General features: G+C 40.1%; 2 protein-coding genes across 9 annotated transcripts in view; both read left to right on the forward strand.

The window, feature by feature from the left end:
* Positions 1–5,042: 5,042 nt before the first annotated feature.
* On the forward strand, positions 5,043–11,757 carry pheta1 (PH domain containing endocytic trafficking adaptor 1). Of its 8 annotated transcripts, none has more exons than XM_007557510.2 (3): positions 5,043–6,807; positions 7,228–7,321; positions 8,863–11,757. In XM_007557510.2, exon 3 carries the CDS (start codon positions 8,893–8,895, stop codon positions 9,763–9,765), a length of 873 nt encoding a protein of 290 aa, XP_007557572.1. In that variant the 5' UTR covers positions 5,043–6,807; positions 7,228–7,321; positions 8,863–8,892; the 3' UTR covers positions 9,766–11,757. The 8 variants fall into 8 exon arrangements, with proteins under 8 accessions (XP_007557572.1, XP_007557574.1, XP_007557571.1 ...); XM_007557512.2 differs by having other exon boundaries at positions 7,231–7,321; XM_007557509.2 differs by having other exon boundaries at positions 5,043–6,784.
* A 3,564-nt stretch (positions 11,758–15,321) lies between these two features.
* sh2b3 (SH2B adaptor protein 3) overlaps positions 15,322–21,534 on the forward strand; it is a 57,624-nt gene continuing 51,411 nt past the window's right edge. The window contains exon 1 of the mRNA XM_007557513.2: positions 15,322–15,655. The gene's annotated coding sequence lies outside the window, so the exon portion shown is untranslated. The remainder of the gene's footprint in view (positions 15,656–21,534) is intronic.

The following is a 21,534-nucleotide window of genomic DNA, read 5'->3' on the forward strand; positions in this document are numbered from 1 at the left end:
TATGTAAGATTCTCAACTGGATTTAGGTCTGGACTTTGACTGGACCGCTTTAATGTGCTTTAGCTATTTGACAGTAGCTCCGGTTGTATGTTTAGGAACCTCCTGGTTGAACTGCTGTACATGTTTCATTCAGGATAGTCTTGTATTTAGCTTCATTCGTCTTCTCATCCAATTCCCAGTCCTGATGAAAATACACGTCACTCACCACAGCATGATGCTGCCACCACCCTGTCTCACCATGGAGATGCTGTCATCGTGGGTGATGTGTTTTAACGTTTAGGCCAGAATTTCAGCTTTGGTCTCATCTGACCAGAGCACATATCTGCTGTATCCCCTGCATGGCTGTTTTTAAATCCTGTAAAGGTCAGATCATTTTGCAGAGCATGGCTAACAACAGATGTCCAGTAGCTCTCTGCAGCTCCTCCAGAGTCACCATGGACCTCTAAATGACAGAGAGGCAAACTTTTATTACTACTTAAAATCTTTTAAAGGCAACTGAAAGCAATGGATTGTATTTAGGCGAATTACAATTAAGATTAAATAAAATCCCATTGCAAAACGTTAAAGTTTGTGGTTTTAACGTGACAAAATGTGCAAAGCACACGGCTCAGTTTTTAAAACCTATTACAGAATACAATCAAACTCTGGTTCTTTCTTCTCATTGGACACAGACTGAATTCATGTCGAGTTCAAAAGAAAGCTGTCAGTGACGTTTTTCTTGTGTGTTCACAAAATCTTTGAAACTAACTTGTGAGAAGTAAATAATACTTTGCACTCCGTGTTGTTGTGTGTGTGTGTGTGTGTGTGTATACTTTACTGCCCCCTCAAAAAAATATTTCACTGTTGACTTTTTCCCCGCTGTCTGCATTCGATTTTTAGAAATTGTGCTCTTGTAGACTAATCTCTTACGATGTCATGACTCTGTGAACCGAGTGCCAAAAAGAGGAAATTAAACTGACTGCAAAGAGCATTGCACTTAATCAAAATCGCTAACAGAAGAAAAAAAATGGCAGCGCGAGCAAATGGTCTCAAAGAAAAGGACTGGGTAGGGTAAGGGGGGCGAAAAGTCCAGTAAATGGCATCATCAGCTGCATCTGTTAGCTGGAGATTAGTGTGATGAGATAGAAGCTGGCGATGCTAGGGGGCCGTGAACTGTCTGCACAAGATATTTCAGCAAACTAATGGTGTCTTGTCACGTTCATAAAGACTATATGACACGGGCCGCAGCCAGCAGTCTGAGCGCCATATTAACGAAGGGCAGGGTCACAGAGGACCGCCTGGAGGACAGAGAGGCAGTCCTTCAGACGCGTTCAAGCCTGTGAACCGGAAACAACGTGCTGGATAATTTGCATTGGAGGGGGGAAAAAAAAGAATACATGTTTAACTCACTGCTTTGGTGCCCTTGAGCAAATCAAAAAAATCCAAAGAGGAACGTGCTTGTGCTTGCAGCTGATTTGCATTGACTGTTATTAATTAAAAAAGAAACATTATTCAGGAGTATAGTGTAAGTATGTATGGGAATATGCAATTTAGTTGGAGTTATGTAAACTAAGTTTAAGAAGCGTGAATAGCTGCATAATTCATCCAGTAATTGTGTCTAGAAATAGAATGGCGCTTAGTTGTTAAAACACCAACAATTCTTGACTTTTACACAAGAGGACACAATTATTGTCATTCAAACATCCTAACTGTCCTCCGGATCCTTACAAGATTTTACTTTGCACACAGAAGCAAAATTATTCCACAAAAAATAAAAGCCACCCGGGCCAAAATTTTACTTCTGATACTGATGGTTGTCTCTTTTATTTTAAAGCTTCAGTCGTTCATTGTAATTTTCAATAAATCTCCGACACAGCTTCCATAAAATCCCAGTCCGTTCTTTGACTCTAAAGCTCCTCCAGATATGATCGCCCTCTGGCATTTACATTCAACCAGTAGATTTTATTTTTTCTTAAAAGGGATCAAATTTTGTCAACATTTTTTAGCTTTGTGTCTTGTTATAATGTAATTTCCTTTGTGTTGCTTTGATTTTTTTCATGCTAGTCGTCTGTGGAGCTGCACTCTCCTGCCCAGCTTCTGCCTCACAGAGCAGAGCACACCTTTCCCTCGCCTTCCCCACTCAGCTCCTCCAGACTAGCGGCAGCAGCAATTAGAAAACGCCTGGTGAAGGTTCGAGTCTGCTGAGCTCATCATACAAAATCCTCCTAAGAACGGTTGTTAATGGTTAATGTTGTGATGTTGTGCTGAAGACAGTGTGTCAGAACGAGCAGGAGGAGCTTCTTAAAGAAACAGAGGCCCAATTTCAAGGTGTCAAATTTGATACAATTTGATTAAGCCAACATACTTGACTGCTATAAAACAGCACAATGTGCTTGAAAAATACATAATGCCGTCCCTTTAAATGTTTTTAATGGCACTAGTGACCTTTATGCCACAGTAGGAGGAAGGGCAGATAGCGAAACAACGGTAAAACATGCAGCAAATGGCCTGGGGCGAGGAATTGAACCGGGAACAACTGTGTTCAGGGCTGTGGCCTCTGTATATGGTGCACCTCCACTGAGCCATGTAGGAGTTGTCTGAATTATATGTGTAAATATATTGTATCTCAGCAGTTCATCAGACCATGTTTTTGTACTTGATAAATAGGAGATACCGTCTACAACAACCATTCACTTAGGTTATCTGGGGCTAGTTCTTTGCCAGATGTTTTGAGGCGTTGCCATTTTGGAAGACAAAGCGACGACTCAGACCCAGTTTTGCTGCTGATTGCTCAAGGATTTCTCTCAAAATCTTTAGATATTCTCTTTCCTCATCACTCAGATTCCTTCCTCCCAGAGAGTATTCCCACTTCCAGATTCAAGGAAGCGTCTCCGCAGCACAATCCTCCCAATGCTGCGTTTCACTGTTTGGTTATACACCCCTCTCTACCTTCTTTCTCAAGTCATAAGCAATCTTTTTATGGCCACAGGGCTCTAGTTTTCTCTCAGTTGAACAACTGGCATGATCTTTCTCCAGGGTGTCCTCATACTTCAGTCTCACTTGAAGGTTTCATTTCTGCACAAGTGGAGATTTTCTTGTTCTGTGACCACACAGTTCATTCCTGAGCAGAGTTCTCCTCTTTGAGACTGCAATTTCTGTCTAGTCAGAAGGGGATTTTACACACATTTCTCTCTAGTTCTTTATAATCTTTGGTTTCCTTCCTCTACCAGGCTTGTCCTGTGCTGAGGGGAGTTTGTTGTTGATACCCCCAACTCCAGTTCTTGACACTGGGGAAAGCTGTGATAACATTGTCTGCCCTTTTTCTTCTTTGTATGCACCAACATTTTATTTTTCCCCAGTCCAAGCTGGTTTCTTTTGTTTTCAGCATGATGCCCTTTCCTGTGACAGCTCAAACCCTTACTAATGTTTTAGTCTGTGCATGTTGGGAAATATCTCTGGTTTCATTTTTACAGAGTTAACGCACATAATGTACACAGCACTAATTTCTGCTGTGACTCAAGGGTTATATTGTTGATGCTGGAAATTTCTAGTTTTTTCCTGAAACATTCATAATTTTGTGTAAATCTGAATAGACGAGAGAAACTAAAGAATAATTTTTACTGCAGATAAAATAACTAATTTTGACACATTTTAAATACCTGCTAATTCTAATAAATATGTAAAGTCAACTCTGAAAACATGTCATTAGACCATGAACTGTTTGAGCTTTCTGAATTTCTAATTTTTGACGTGCATGTTGACATATATTCATAAACTTATTTCAAGTACAACTGCAGATTGCTTGCAGATTTCTGGCTACAATGTCTGGAAAAAGGTCATTTTGACTAGTCCAGCAAATGCATCTCGACTTGGATGAAAGCTGTTAAAGTTGTAAGGACACTCAGAGGGGACCCGGAAATTCAACCACACAGGAGTATACAAAACAAACGTTTATTTTCAGATACTGGTTTCTGCTCAGGGAGAGATCAAACACAGCACTGATGAGAGAGGGGAGAAGGCTGGTGATGCACAGATAAAGGAGGGGTATCTTAGAAATGTTCATCTTAACTGACCTGTAGAGCAGTGGACGGGTGGGGCAGTGGAACAGAGGGTCTGACAGGGTGACCTGTGGAACAGGCTTCTGTGGATGCAATGAAGATTTCCACAAGGAGATCCAAAACCCAACACCAAGTGACTTTGTTGATAAGGCAGACACAGGAGGACGGAGAGCAAACTTAGCTTTGAGGGGCAGGCGATAATCGGTGGTCGTGAGGCAAAGCTTGGGTCAGGGTCCAGAAATCCAGAATAGAAGGGATCCATGAAGGGCTTGGCAGAAGGGGGTCGTAGAAACACTGAAGGCTTGGAAGGAAACACTGGAGCTCTACTGGCTCATGGCTGTCGATAATCTGGCAAGGAAGCAGAGGCTGAGGGGTGCTTAAGTAGGGCAAGGCCCAGGTGGAACAGGTAAGCAAGGCGTGGCAGGTGAACTGAATGAGTGCTTAACACAGCATGGGCAGGACATGAATCATAACAAAAGTAGGTAAAAAAAACTAACTCTGATGTTTTGCACTCGTTGATTCAAAGTAATCAATGAGTGCATAATGAAAATCATTTAAAATGTGAGTAATATTGAAGCATTTCGTTAAAAAAAACCCTCTAAAGCCAAAATCTGATCAAATAAACTTGATTATGATTATGTCGTCTATTTCAATTAAAAGAAGTGAATACTTTCTGTACAACTCAGGCTTCCAGGCATTGAGAAAAGGGAACAAAATGCTCCCATGAACAGGCCTCTGACGACTAGTTCATCCAACTCACATTTTATTGTATTTTGGTCCAAGAACATTCAGTATTGAACAATGAAATGATTTTAAAATCTGACCTTTCATAAAGTACATTGATTTAAGGACTCTGGCAACAGCATTTTGGATGAGCTACAGCTGCCTGATTGATTTTTTTTTACACTTATAAAACTGTGTTGAGCCACTGGACTTATAGATAATGTTATTGATATTTTGTCCGTATGTTGGTAAATGTAGCTGTCTAACGCTTTTAATTAATTAAATTACTAATTAATTAACTATCTTACTCAAGAACAATATCTCAATGCTTGCTTTTGCATATTTATTTTAATGCAGGCAACATTGTCTAAGCATGTTCATGCAAAGAGTAGTATTTTTAATACATGTTAATATATTATGATTATTTTTGGGATAGACTGTCACAAGACAGCGCACAATTTTTTGGTGGAAAGAAAATGGATATATGTTTTCAACCCTTTATACACCAAAAATATCTAAAAACATATACCTTGCTATCTTAATACTTCTAAATAAAACTTGGTATTAACAGTTGCCTTCAGAATTCACGTAATTAGTACATATAATTTCTTTTTTAATTTAATCTCAGCACAAACACAGTTGTCCTGTTTGTTAGAGAACATTTAGAAACACCATTATGAAGAAAGAACGAGGAACACAGCGGACAGGAGCTGAGAAAAAATTTAAAGCAGGTTTAAGTTATAAAACGAAAATCGTGATTTAAATATCTCCAGAAAGGCTGTTCACCTGAACAGTGGAACCAAAAACATACCAAGACCTAGTCATCCATCTGAACTGGAGCAGCCAAGAGGACCACAGATGCTGTGAGGGAGCTACAGAGATCTGCTGCTCAGGTGAGAAAATCTGTTAACAGGACTAATATTTGCTGTGAAATCTGCAACTCTGGTCTGGATGGAAGAGTGGCAATTGAAATAAGGAAAAAAAAAACAATTGAAAGAAAACAATAAACTGTGCTGCAGCGAGTGTTAGATACCTATCATAATTTCTTAGAATGGCCTAGTCCAGGGGTCTGCAACCTTTGCAATCCAAAGAACCCTTTAATCACTCAAACCAGATATTTAAAGCTTACTAAGAGCTCTTAGTGGTTTATGATAGTTTGAAAATAGACAACTTATATTTTTTATCCATATTTTTAGATTTAAAATAAAATAAAAAACACACACAATTTTGCAAAACTATGATCGATACACATCTTTATAGGGGATTTTGATATTTATGGAAACTGATGTAAAGGAAGCACATTGCTTCCAGCCTAATGACAAAAAAAATAGATTTAAGGAAATGTAACTGGTAACCCTCGTATTGTCATTCTGCTGTGGAAATTAAAATAAATAATTAAATTAAACAGCTGGAAAAACTGCCCTGTATTTCTTCCTATGTCTATATTTCAAAATATTAGATATTTTCTTATCAATTTTTTTTAAGCAAAAGGTATTTGGAGGTATTGTGGAGAAGGTCCAAAGAGCCAGGTTGCAAACCCCTGGCCTAGTCAAAGTCTACATATAACTTAGAATCTCTGAAAAGATTTAAAAAGAAGATTTTCACGTGCATATTTTTATTTTTTAAAATAGCTCGTTCATTAGAGTTGAGAAGGAAGAATGAACAAAAACGTCTCTCTAGATGTGCAAAAAGTTGCAGCTGTAACTGCGAGACGTTTATGGTCTAAATATTTTTTTCAAGCAACTACTGGAGCCTCAGACGGCTGTTGGAGTATGGGGAGGAAATACTGAGTCTTAATATTTCCAAGGACAACGACGTGCTGGGCATATTTTTTGTGAAACAGCTTTATTCGGGGAACGCGAGCGCTTCGCCAGAGCCGCCCACGCGAGCCGCGCCTGGTACAGCACAACAAGCGTCCCCTTTGACTGGTCACGTGACAGGGAGGAAAGGAACGAAAGAAAAAAGAAAGAAAGAAAGAAAGAACGAACTACAAATAAAGGAAACCAGAGTTTAGCCTGGAGGAGGTAGGAGTCGTCTTTATCCGCAGGTACTCGCACTGTTTTCATGCGCTGTGACTGGAACCGCTCAGATTGACCCCCAGGATGCGGGTTTTGTTCTCACCAAGTGGGAATTTAAATGCCCCCTTCTTGCTAGTTGGCACAGGCAGTGAGGCTGGCTGTTTCACAGAAGGTTCAGCAAAAGTTTCTCTTGCGTTGGCTTGCGTTAATGAAACTGTTGAGTAGTCAGAGATAAGTTCGTGCAAAGTGCTGATGCGTCAAAAGCTTGTGACCCACCAGCAGCCCCGCTGAGGGCTGAATCATCTCCCCGCCCTCCCCTCCCACAGACACGGTGGATTAGCCCTCCTAGGTGGAAGACACGGCTAATCCCGACCGTTTTAAACCGCGTTTCTCTTGGCCGGTGTTGGTAAATGTAGCTGTCTAACGCTTTTTTCTGCTCTGCGTTTGAGGAGACGGATGATGGAGGTGGAGAACCGATGAGCTGGGAAGTCCAGATGTGATGGGAGCACTGGGGCGGCTGTCAGCTGGACATGAGACAAGAACGTAAGTAGTGACCTCTGTTTACCCTGATGTGTCTGCGCCAGGAGCTGTGACTGCGCAAACATTACAGCAGGTGAATTTTCAGCAGGGATTACTAGCTGTTTACTCAATGGGAGACTGGTGGACATGTGATTATACATAGTAAAAAAAAAAAATGCAACAGTCAGGCTTTTCAAGGTCCAGTCAGGTTGTAAGTGGGGAGAAAATGAAACTATGATCACCGATTTAGCATGAGATCCCAGTAGGGAGGAGACTACAGGATGTTACTGTAAGTTAAAACATACAAAAACCATTTAAATTAATACCAAGATCAGGTTTTTAGGTATAAAATTAAGACATTTTTACATGTCATCTTTACAAGTTGTTATGATGTGTAACCATGGCAACGGTGTCTTGTTTTTTTACAACGGGGAGGAGCTGATTAATATCTGAAAACCTCAAAATAATATCTAAACAATGTTATCAGGAGAGCTGAAAAGGAGGTTTTTCATGGAGAGGAGGAGGAAGCTCAAAACGTTTCCTCCATCCCACCATCACGGGCAAGGATTATATATCGCCGACTCCAGCGTCTCCCTGCTCGGCTTTCTAATCATTCAGAAATTTAAAGAGGAGCGGCAAAAGAAAACGACATAGGTTAGCAGCAGTGTTTACCAATAACTGAGGATATCATTCAGACACCTTCCTCCCAACAGCATCACCATCCATGTGACTCTTTGAAGATACTCGAATGATACGGCGTTATGACAACATTTTATTTACGTTTGACATAAAGCATTTTTGAATTGAGCTGAATTTCCGGAACTGTGAGTGACTGCCTGAACTCAAGGGCCTGGTGCGACTGGAGAAGCTCAACAACTCGGAAAAATAATGGGGAGGAAGGATGTTAGGAGCTTCAACAAGTAATAAAAGTTTAAAATCTACTCTGAGGCAGATGGGAAGCCAGTGTAGTGAAGCTGAAACAGGTGTAATGTGTTCCTGTCTGAGTGTTTGTTAAAGGGCGAGCTGCTGGGTCCAGAACAAATGATCTATGAAGAATGATCTACCTGTTTACACGGCACGAATACATGTTATCAGCCAGATTACTTCATTGGTTTGTAATAGTGTCATTATTCAGAAAAAATGTCACATTTGTTATTGCAGGAAATGACATTTGTAAGGGAGCTGTGCCGATTTATTGACTTTGATTTCCGTAATTTTGGGAGATCAGTGATTGGCCAATACTTGCATGTGAAGCCAGTTTTATCCCCTGATCTTATTGGCCTCAGCAAAAGGTTTAAAAATCTTTGTTGAGAGGTTTGACTGACAGACCGACCCACCACGTCATATTTGCACATTTGCAGTTAACAACAGCCACCACACTCTTACCAACTCGGCGTCTTTCTTGCTGTATTTAGCAACATTTCAGAAAACTACAAAATTGGAATCAGTAAAAGATTGGTAATTGGCAATCAAGCAGAAAACTGCAAGCGATGCACCCCTAAGTTATTGAACCTTTATGAAAAACCCACTGTCTTGACGTTTCTTGATGTTTGTTCTTCTTTTAGGTGAATAAAGACTCTACAGGGCGGAGAAGGATGAAGCTAAACGAACGCAGCGTGGCGCACTACGCCACCTGTGATTCGCCACCAGACAAGACTGGCTTCCTGTTCAAAAAGGGCGAGCGCAACACGGCGTATCACCGCCGCTGGTTCGTCCTGAAGGGCAACATGCTCTTCTACTTTGAGGAGCGAGACAGCCGAGAGCCCATCGGCGTCATCGTCCTGGAGGGCTGCACCGTGGAGCTGTGCGAGTCCGTGGAGGAGTTCGCCTTCGCCATCAAGTTCGACTGCGCCAAGGCGCGGGTGTACAAGCTGGCAGCGGAGAACCAGGCGGCCATGGAGTCGTGGGTGAAGGCTCTGTCGAGGGCCAGCTTCGACTACATGAGGCTGGTGGTGAAGGAGCTGGAGAGGCAGCTGGAGGAGATCCAGGACGCCGCCGGAGCTGGAGGCCAGCAGGCCAGGCCGAAGCCTTCCCGGCGGAATCAAGTGGCGCGATCCAGGTCCGGGGCGTCCTCCTCTTCGTCTTCATCGTCTTCCCTCTCGTCATCGTCAAGCGCTCCTTCCATGGCCGCCGTTTACTCTGCTCAGAAGATGCTTCAGGATGAGGTGCAGCTCATCTCCGGGAGTTCCAGGGAGAACGGAGTCGCATGGAGCAAACCTCCGTCCGCCACGGCTAACGGGTCGGCAGAGGCGGCGCCGTCCTGCGTGACCTGGGACGGCTGCACGGATGCAGGGACGGTGTCTGGATGTGCGGGCGACGGCGGGAGGGCTCCGCCAGTGCCACCACGGCGGTTAGGAGCGTCTCTGGAGAGCCCGGTCTCTCCTGACACAGCCTGCTTCTCCAAACTCCATGACTGGTACGGCAGGGAGGTGGAGGAGCTGAGAGTGCAGTGGCTGCAGAGCCAGTAGACTGATGGAGGAGGAGGAGGAGGAGGAGGAGAAGCAGGAGGAAGAGGTTCAGTCATTCCTTTCGGATCATTCTGCAGTGCTTCCTGAACTTTCCACACAGCAAAACATTAAAAACAGTCTGATATCAAAAATCAGTCTAATTATTTAAACAAAAGCAAAACATTTGGGAGTGATTTCCATTTCCAGTCTTGTCTTCTATAGAGGAATCTGTTGTGTTTTTAATCTAACACTATCTGCTCTGCAATCAAGAAGCACAAAATATGCTCACAAAATAGTAATTTCCTCAAAATATTAAAAACACACTACTTAAGAAGGGAATTATCAGATTTTCTTTAACTCACAGAGTGGTCATAGAGGGTATTTCAATCAGAAAAATGTGTTTTCTACAGCAATCACTGCAAATTGTTTTGTCGCTTCCTGTACGTTTGTAACATCTAATTTGTTTTCTGTCATGTTTTCAACCATTCGGGTTAAGATTACTAATCTGTCTAGTTATCAGGAAAAATGCTGAAAGTAAATACTACAATATACAGTGACTTGCCAAAGTTTTATACCTCTTAAACTTTTTCACCACAAACTTGAATGTAGTTTATTATCAGGAGTTATGTGACAGGCCAACACAAATAATCCGAAAGATCTGGCAATACCAACTTAAGCACATAAAGAGACTGAAATGTTTTCCCATTCTTCTTCTGCACAGATCGGCTGGAGCTAATTAGATTATTTCTGGATTTTTATGTTTTCTTTTGTTTCCACTAAAATACGATGTAGTTTGTGCCTGGAAAGTGACGCAATGTTGAAAAACTTGTGCAGTACTAAGATGTTAACAGATAATTAGACGCATCCGCTGCCCTCGGAGCGCTAACAGTCTGATTTTCTGATTCAAGTGAATATACAGAAACCGTTCACCTGAACCAGGTTCTCGATGCTACGTAAAAACAATAGCACTTTTGCGTTCCCCACTTAAAGCTCCCTGGGTTTCTCCCCGGAGGCCTTGGCAGTCGCCAACATCCTCGCCGCAGTCACCAGGGACCATGTGTGGAGCTGGATGTTCTGATCAAGGCAATAGAAACCTTTTTATTTTTAGTCGCTCTTATCCAGCGGCCAGATGATGCTGTGTCAGAAGAGTGCTTGTCATTTATTCCCCGTTGAGTCTCATGCTCCATGGAAAAGGAGGCGGTTTATCCGCGGGATTTATTGGTCCCAGTTCCTGTTTTTGTCTTGGTCTGAAGCACAATCCAGTCTGGAGTTTCGATTGTATATTTACAACTTATTTTTTACTGTGAATGTTACTGATAAGACGTCTCACAGGCCTGGAACGAACGTGAACACCCAATTTTATTCGATTTGGATACAGATATTTACTAATCCATACTAAAAACGAACACTAACTTCTTCACGGTGGGTATTTTAAAACTATTTGCTTTTTTTTTTATCCATCTTAGGGTTGATTTGTTTTGTATGTGCCTTATGTTTTCTTGAGAATAGACAACTTATAATCATTTCCACGTGATTTTAACATTGCCTTACGTTTCCTTGTTGCCAAAGGCTCATCTTAATGCAATCACTTTTTGACAATGAGTAACTTGTTGTACTCTGCATCAACGCACGACAATATCATTCCAGTTAAGCACTCAGCTTGTGCAGACAGACAATGGAAAAGGTACCGTGAGGATTTTGTTTTTAATGCCAACACCTACATGACTTTTAACGTGTTATCTAAAGTTTTACATGCATTTTTAAACATAATGTTTATGTAATTGTAAGGTAGAGGAAAGTATGAATGTTTCATTTTGACTGTAAAATGTTTTTAAAAGGTGCCAAAAGAGAAAAATGCATTTTCCCTTTCATCTTGCATTTTCAGTGTTGCGTTATATAATTGAACTTTCCTGTCTTTTTTTAGAGAAAAAGCAATAGTACAATGTTATTCCACGGTACACAAATATATGTATGTTTTGTGTAAATCACTTATTAAAGCATTTTCAATCCACTGAAGTTGTGAGTTTTCATAATTAAAATGTATCTATGCTGCTAAGTTAAAAAGATGTAATTGTTTTAATCACTCGGTTCAAGAAATTAAACATAAAGATTTATTACTGACACTTTACGATATTTCTGCCAATTAGAGGATTGTGGCTTACACTTGCTGAAACAAAAACATGGAATAGAAACAAAATAGAAATGTCTCTTATTGTTCCACAGTGGGGAAAATTCAGGAACCAGCAGAAAATTATAGGTAATTAGAAGCATAATTATTAAAACTAAAGTATAAAACATATAAAAACAGAAGCATAAGAGATTGTGCAGTATGGGCAAAACATAAGGTTATTATATTTAACAAACTAAGAGAAACAGGAAACTGATTAGGGTAATTTATTTAAACAAAATGTACAAAATATTTGTGTATGCTTGTGTAAGAAACAATTCAAGAACTGAAAAATCTTCAAATAACAGCAGGGGTGTAATTATATAATCTACTGTGAGGAAGGATCTGCGATCGCGCTCTTTTGTGCATCTGGGATGCAGCAGTCTCTCACACAAATATTTTTAAAATAGTTTTTTATTTTACATATTACTTTAAGGAAACATTAGTGTCAGAAACAGGAGTTTTAGCCTCTGAAAATGTGAACATGAATTAAAATATTTGTGATAGAGAAATGGGATGCTATGGCTGACACAATCATGGGGAAGGCTGCTGACTTGACAGCTGTCGTGCAAAAAGTCACAAACTTCACAAGGAGGGTAAGCCACAAACAGTTGTGTCTAAAGTAGCTCGCTGTTCACATAGTGCTGCATCCAGGCATATTTGTGGTAAAGTTGAGCAAATGTTACAACCGCAGCCTTCAGAGGACCGCGAACCAAAGCTCATTCAAGACTCTGAGGAAGATTCTCAGGGAATCGGTTGTTTTTTAGACACTGACCTTTCTAGAGTCATAACGGGCTCACCTGGCATCCAAGAATGTTAAAAACGCCATAAAATCAGACGTAATTTGACACAGAGGCTGGCTAAAGAGGTTATATTAGAGTGATGTCTAAACCGTTTCCCATGCAGATCAAAATCAGTATAAATTCAAAGTACTCAGGTGTTTTTCCAACTTAAAGAGCAAAATAATTTAGGTGTGTATTCTTTTAACCCAGTCAATTTGATGTCCATTACTTGAATGACACAAAGCTTGCATCATTGTAAATCCAAAAATGTGCCTCAGATGTTTTCCTTCATACAATAACTCTTTTCGTCAAGTGTTTTTTTTTTTTTATTCTGTTGGTCCACAAAATGTTTTATTCTATTCCCAGCAACAAAAACAAGAACTTCAGAATTCAATACAAGGGTGTGCTTAAGTCTATTTTGGAGTAAAAACTCACGTGATATTTGTGGCCCCACCATGAAACACAAAATAAGAAAATGAACATGGATAGTTACAGAAAAACACTTTGTCTTCATTGAAAGTCTCTTTAGCTGTACGGACAAATTTGTACCATTTTCTAACTGTGTTTTTTGGCCACAATTTGGGGTTAGAGTATATTTCAAGGACAAAGGCATATTTTCTACTGAAAATATCGCAGATTTTCAACCTTACTTTTTACCGGTGCGTCGTGTAATTTTGTAATATCAGCTTGGATGTTGTATTTTACAAACCTGAAAGCTGAGCGTGGAAATTAGTCTGCTTTCATTACAAGTAGGGCTATGGTGGAGCTGTTGCCTTATGCCAAACGGTCCTGGGTTCAAATCCTGACCTGGGGTTGTTCTGCATGGAGTCTGCATGTTCTCCATATACACATGTATGGGTTCTCTCTGGCTGCACTCATTTACATGCTCTGTGTTCACTTCTTAATCAAATATTTTGTGCAATAACACCACAGAAATCCGTGGTGAACTCCTGTTTGAGTTGCTGTTTCCTGTATTTACTCACAAGCCCGGTAAGTTTCAGTCATTAACGCAAACGTGCCTGATGCTCTGCAGCCTGTCTCTCACCAGGTGTCACTGTGGAACAGTTTTAGATCTGGGTCTGGATCATCTTTTCTGTTCACACTTCTGCCCGAAAAGGTAACCATCTGGATAAACAAAGTCCGAATAAAAGCATGTCCGGAAATACATTTCATGGTTTCACTGGAGACATGCTTCAAATGTGCCTTGCTGCTGTGGAGCAATACAAATCAAACGTAAGTACTTTAAATGCAACTCATCAAGCATTGTGAATTAGTGTGTGGAGGAGTTGAGGGGAGGGGGTTATAACAAGTTGCATAAGCTGATAGAGATACTACACCCCCCTGAGTTTGAGCGGGTTGGCTTGTTTATGTCATCCTCAAAGCTTCAACTGAAACTTTACAGGGTCTTTGTGTCAGAAAATACGAATAATATTCAATGTGTCCATGAGATTATTTACATGCAACCTAAAACTATGGCGGACCTACTTAAAAATGTGAAAGTATAAAGACTTTTTGTGAAAGTCTGAGTACTTTCTGCATCTTGCACATTCCGTTCCTGATCCTTAGACTCCGGGCTGCAGCAAGACTACAGAGGAGCTACTTCCTGAAAAGGGAATTTCAAAATAAAACCACCCATTTTCATTTAGCTCTTTCAATGGCAGTAATGTCAAAACGCTTTAAAACAATTTTTAAAATCGTCTTGTAATATTTATCTATGTTATATCCATCCATTGTGTTGTGCTCATCCTAGAACAGTAAGATAAGTCATTTTTCATGCAGGTGAAAAACTAGAAATCACCTGCATTTCCTTTTATGGAGCCATTTCAATTTCGATTTTGTACGCTATCTCCTATTGTAAAAGCATCTCCACTTTCATTTCTAATCTTTTTATTTTCTCAGGTAAAGTGGCAGAAATGTTGACAAACTGGTTGAACAGATCCATGTGAGTGGCTAATTTACTGAGACACCACCTGTTAGAAATGTTTTGGAAGAATTTATTACAACTATCACAAACTTTTTTCAATGTGTCAGCCATATTGGATTTTAAAGAAACTTCGGAAGTTTTAAAGTATGATATATTTCCAACCAGGAACCAAAAAGTACAAAACATTTGAAACAGTTCTCTAATTATGGTTGAAAAAAAGAAAAACAGAACTTCAAGCATTGACATTTAGATTCAACATGCAGCAGAAATTAGGTTTATAAAACCCTTCTATGCCTTCTCTCTTTGTAGAGGATACAGGCCTTCAACCCGATATGTTTCTCCAGGAAGTGTGTTGTCCTCCTGCACAACTCACATCTCTGTCACTGAAACTGGTCGCTCCCATGAGGCCATTTGCATTAACGTCAGAATCCTAAAAAGAATTCTGAGCTTAACACAAAATATTTTGAGAAATAGTCAGAATTTTGATAATCTTATAAGTATTCTGAGGGGGAAAATCAGAATTTTAAAAGTAAAGTTAAAAACAAAATCCGAGATTAAATTAAGAATTCTGAGATTAGTGTGACTTTTCTGAGAGAAGAGGTTAGAAATCAGAGATTAAAGTCAGAATTATGTTTTTCAGCAACCAAAAAAAAAAAAAAAATTAATAATCCTTTTATTTTGAATGTACAATAACCGGAAGTAGTAGGCTGTACGCCGTCCATCTTGACAGCTGCTTCGCACTCGCTTGGACCGCGGCATTTTTTTTTCTACACGGCGGAAATGAACATCAAGTTCGTGGCTGAAAGTTTTCTTTTCCTCTTTTTTGTCGTGGAAGGCCAGTCGCATGCAGACACAATGAGAGAGAAACCGAAGGGCTTTTCCATGCGAACCTTTCCCTCTGAAGTCCACTTTGTTCTGCTGCTGCTCGGCGCTTAGATGCTACTTTAGATGCCTCTCTGCACATTTCCGTTATGCGAAGTCCAACTTGGTGGTTAGTCGTCGTGCTGCGGTGGGTGCCCGTCCGAGATAACGGAGAACGTGAGTACGCATCGCAGACCTTTTCGACCTGTACCCACCTTTTCTCTCCTAAAACTGCTGCTACATGACGAACTTTTCAGGTTTCTGAAGTCCAAAATAGCCAGCTGCGGTTGTTGAAGTGGCGAAGTTGAAAACATTTTACTTCTTTTCTGAGCAAACACAGTACAGAAATGTGGTGGCGTGGAGTTTAAAGGGTCTCCCTCTGCACGTCACTGATGTTACGCAGATGTTTTTGCACATAAATAAAATATAAATGTTTTAAAGATGGACATCATGTTTAAACTCGTGGTCTTTCATTGCATCGTCAGAAAAAACAAACAAACAAACAAAAACCCCGTCAACTAGTAGCTAAACCCTCAGCTTTGGAAACATGTGCTGCCTGTCAGTGTTTTATTATTTTTTACAAAAATTTGGCACAGAACTGTCTCCGGTCACCATGGTGATGACACAACTCTGAAGTCATGTCACGCATCGTGTATGTCCACCTATTTGTTCCTATCATTATTTGTATATTAAAATGGATGCAATTAGATTTTTTTTTGTGCTTGCAGGATCACTTAGGGAAGCAGATATTTAGTTTTATGACCCGCTGCTGAATGTCCGGCCAACCAAAGCAGTGCTGTTTGTGTCCATGTGTGTCTCCTGGCTCAGTTTGTCTATATTTGTCATGAGCACGTTCAGTTTTAGACTCCTGGCATTTTCACTGGCCTATTCCAAGGTTCAGATTTAGGTCAGGCCATTCGTTTTCTTGTTTCTGGTAGGCTTACAGTTATGTTTTATGACTGCTTTAAATCAAAGTCCAATTCTTGGCTTTACAGAGTCTAAATTAACAATTGTGCATCTTTACTGAGACACATCTTTGCTGTGCTACTTGTAGGATTGAAAGCTTACTGCAAAATTGCTACTAAAGCAATTATAAGTTTACTTTTGAAAAGATAGACTGGCCTTTTTGTTTCGTTGTGTGGAGCCTCGTTTAACACAGAATTGCCCCTTCCTGACTGTTTGCTGCTCACTGCTTGTTAGCTGCCTGAAAGAACTCTACTACACTTGTCTCAGGTAGTTGTGGTGTGGAAATTGAAGAGACGCCACACATTCCTCTTATTAATGCTGTTTAAAAACAGAAGTCAGAAAACAGCGACAAGCAGCCAACTGCAGACTAGTCGTTTAAGCAAGTAAAGCTAGCTATTCAGCTAATTACAAATAATTGTTGTATAAAGATCTGTAAAAGTTAAATAACTTGAATAAGTGGAGATTTATTCTAAACTAGGAATGCACAATATATTATGGGATTAACATCATTATCTGTATAATTTTTAACATATCTGCGTCAGTTCAACATGAAAAAACTGGGCTGATATTGGTAGCCAACCTTTATCTCCATCTTGTTGCTATTTATGTTTGTGTTTTTGGAGGGGATTGGTCATGAGACATGACCATGCATTGTAGGATTGTGGGGCCACAAATGCAATATTAATATCGGATGTTGGTATAAGCCCAAATTTCCTACTGGTGCAAGGTTTCCCCCCAGAAAACTTGCTAAGCCTGGTGGTTTGGTGGTTGCGCGCTCGGCAGTCATTCATCCAGCCGCCTGCCGTGTTTTTGAACTAAAAAATGTTTAAAGTTTGCAGGAAATTGGAAAATATCACTTGATAATTATGTGTTCTGAACAACTATGGTCTTAAAAAATGCAAACATTTAAAAAACTTAAATAGATAAATGTTAAGCCTGGTGGGGACACAAGTAAAGCCTGGTGGCCCGCCAGGCTTATAATGCACTGGGGGAAAACCCTGTGGTGCATTCCTATTCTAAACATTCGCTCCAAATCGATAAATAAATCCTCTAAACAGCATTATCACTGTTGTAGTCACTATAGTCCATTATTTTAACAGCAGTCAGAGTAATTGTTTTTCTGTTTTAATTAAAAACAGTTGGATCATATTATTCTTTGTTGCTTAGTATTTTTGTTTAAATGCTGTGAATCTCATACCTGCCCATGTCCAATCAAAAGTCAGGCTTTCAAATCTTATCCAGTTGCATGCAAGCACCACTTTAAACAGCTGTAGCACCAGATGCTAATGGATCTTACAAATAACAGGTTGATTGTTAAAATTTAGTGGAAATAACTTAAATTATTAATTGCTCACATGCATAAACTGATGTGCAAAACATTTTCCTGAAATAAGATCAAGCTAGATTTCTATCAACACTTTTTGCTGCAAAATGATTTCTGCAGCTTAGAGCTTTTTTTGCTGTGAAGACAGTGAACGCACGTCAGCATGTTGCATCTGATACCTCTTCCTCCTGCAAAATGGCCACCAGCTGGTGTTTTAAAAGTCTGTCGTAAATAGCTGTAGGAAAAGCATGTTCTCACGGAGTTTTAAAAAGAAAGTAACGTCAAAATATTCACAACGCAGACAGCTCGCATCACATGATCCAAGTATTCACTGAAAAACGCTTCATTCTAGTCAGATTTTTATATTAAGCAATTACCTTGTTAATTGCTTGTAAGCAGTAATACTGGCTGTAACCTTCACATCAAACACAGTGTAAAACTAGCGTTCTGTCATGTCATATTGACTTTCTTACTAGTTTGTAATCGATCCATATGCTTTGAAGCACATTTCGAGTTTGTAGTAATACCAGAACCCATCTGAGGTTTAAGTTCCTGCAAGATTTAGTCATTTAGATACAATCGCTGTCCCACCTTGAATCACTGAACACAAAAGAGAGACAGACGTGCCCCAGGGTGAGGAAGTAACGTCTGCAAACATGCTTTCCAGGGTTTTACTCACCTGCAGATTTCTCTTTGGAAAAAGACAGGCCTAGACAAAATCTCTGTCCTTTTTTTTTTTTTTTTTTTTTCCAAGCTTCCAGACTCTTACTTTGGACTTCTAGACATAAATTAATTGTTTTTGTTGCTCTTTAAGTGTTCTTTTGAAGTTTTCTGAGTTGATCCTCATGCCAACCGTACAGTGAAACCCTTAAAACTGAATCATTATAATTTGATGAAGTTGAATTTTCTTCCCTGAATCTTGTGGCACATTAGATTAACTCTGTTGTACATTTTTCCTGCTATGAATATCCTGGGATTCTCCCCCAGATGGTGGCATGACACTTGATCAGTGGGGTTATAACAAGGTTTTCTGCAAATTGACAAGATTATTTGGTTGGCCGGTTTGTGCACTGAAAATAAATCTCCTTGAGAAGAAGAAATAAAAAGTGTCTTTTTGGAAATTAAACTATTTTTTTATTTTATTTTTGTCAATTCGAGCCTCCTGCAGCTTGATCTCCTTGCTTGTAGTCATGCACAAGCAAAACAGACATTGCAGAAACACAAACTAGAAAATGTGTCACACTCTGTAATCCCGAGTATCAGCTACAGATCAGGCAATGTCATGGTTCTATGTCTTTAGCTGAGATGTTATCGCAGACATCAGCTCTTCCGTTTCCCTCAGGGGGTTCTAAGAAATCCACTGGTGAGACCACGAGAAAGATCTGACCCACTGTGGCCTCGCAGGGAGGGGATGTGAGCGTGAAAAGAGTGAAATGAGAAAGATTGGAGCTAATTCGGGGGATAACTTGGCAGGCAAATACAGGTCAGATTCTGCCAGAAGAGAAAATATAAAATAAAACCCAGATGCATGCAAAGAACTGAAGATGTGGCTTTTGTTTTTTTGTTTTTTTTCTGGTGACAAAATGCTTTTTCTTTTGCAGTAAGTGTGTATTTATAGTATCTGGCTTACTTTGCTGTTAATGCCATAAATATCAGCGTTTTAGGCCTGCATTGTCCCTGAGTGTGCTTTACAATAAGTGTTATTTAAAGTCGCTGTACTTGCTCGTGTTTACTTCAGAGCAAATCTGTTTTTTTTTGTTGGAAGAATGTTGATTATAGGTTCGATTTATCTGCAGCACTGCAAGGATGTTGCTAAAAAATTTGAATGTGCCTGTAGACTGCAGGTTTCCTCCTCAGGTTGTGCAATCAGGCTTGTGAAGAGAAAGCTGTGTGCTTCAACGGATCTGTCCAGTCCCCAGGCTGAAACAGTCTTATGACTTTTAATCAGTTAGTTTGATCATCAGTTCAAAGTTTCAGTCACTTTTCAAACAAGATTGTTGGGTGAAAATCCCTGTGCAGTTTATATTTTATTAGCGAAACCCGAAATCAGATAAATGGAAAAGTGACGAGAGTGAAAATAATTGTCTCATTGGTACATACACACACACACACACACACACACACACACACACACACACACACACACACACACACACACACACACACCGAATACCTACTGTGGTGTGTGTGTTTAGCAGAAATGGGAGTCGAGCCTCAGCTGAAGTGAAAGTAGGATCTCATTCTCACGCAAAAATACCACGTTTGCGTCATGTTAGCATTTACTCAAACGCAGAATATGCTACCGATGCAGAAAAGCAGAAATCTTGGGTTATTGGGTATTTTGTAAGAGGGAACGCTAAAACTCGGAGTGGCTCCTCATTAGTCCCAATGTGGAAAAGTTTATAACTCCTGAAATAGCCTTCCAGGAAGTCAGATGGCTGCAAATGATTCACAGCAGATCAGAGTGACTGAAGGAGTCAATTATCTCTCAACCAAATCCCTTCACACACAGTCACGCTCTCTCACACACACACACACACACACACACACACACACACACACATATGACAGCGTTGAAGATGTCTTACCATGAATATCACAAATCGCAATGAATAACAAGCACATTACAAGCAGGGAGGGGGGCGGCTGGAGGGTGACTCATTCATAAAGTCATGACAGAGATGCTTGTTGTGCTCAAATATTTGAATTGGCTGAAATTGTCTGATTTGACTCAGCCGAGTCATGAATGATGAGTTGTTGTTGTTGGTTTCTCAGAAACGTAGCCTGAGGTTCAACAATTTCCAGTAAGGGCTTGAGGTGAGTTTGAGTCGCCGAGAAAAATGCTTAAAATGCACCAAAAAGTGTTTCAGTGAATCCAAGGGCATGCAGAGGTTTGCATTGGAGTTGGGGATGACAAAGTTGCAAAAAGCAGAAACCATGAAAACATTTCCATTCAGCAACCTTTGCGCTACTTTGCGGGATTTGATCGTGTTCGTCTCTAATGATGCTGCAGCTGAAGGCTGCTGGGAACACATGGGTGTTTTTAAAGATACTTCAAAACAGGAAGTGAAGATGCCGCTCCAATATGTGAAGGTCATGAATGAAAAACCCAGTCATTGCCACTATATCCCCTTTTTTGGTATTTAAATTGGGTGAATTGCAGTTAACACCATGGTAGGAGTGAACTAGCTAAGCTTCTTTTACTCATCCTGAGAGATGAGGTTTAGAAATGTGAGCAAAAACGGGCATTAAATAGCAACCTTCCTGGCATTTAGTCATAATATGAATTTTGACTCATATGCTGAGTTTTTTAAAAACAATTTTCCCCTGTCACTTTTATATTACTAAATAATAACCACATATTACTTTGATGAGTTATTGTACTTTGACAACTCTGAGGCCCAGAGGTATTTTTTCACCTCCTCTTATCTAAAAGCTTTTCCATGTCATTATGTGACTTTAGGGCATCCTATAAATGTCAACATCTCTCTCTGCATGATATTACATGGTATGCAGTGTATTATAAATAATTTATTATCACAGAACCAGCTCCCTAGCTTTGCTGCTACCTTTCCATGCGGTTTCGCCTCCGTCCTTTTCCCACGCCACAGGAAACGGCCAGAAAGTGGCCCTGACTTTATTTCTGTGTGTCTTAAGAATAGCTGCATTGTGTTATTGCTGTGGGAATGCAGGAGAGAGCAAGAGAATATTTTAGCCAAAACAAAAGCACTGTGTACTTGGCAGTATTGGCAGTATTTTGTCTATA

Source organism: Poecilia formosa, unplaced genomic scaffold (genome assembly GCF_000485575.1).
Source record: "Poecilia formosa unplaced genomic scaffold, Poecilia_formosa-5.1.2 Scaffold89, whole genome shotgun sequence".
Lineage (NCBI taxonomy): Eukaryota > Metazoa > Chordata > Actinopteri > Cyprinodontiformes > Poeciliidae > Poecilia > Poecilia formosa.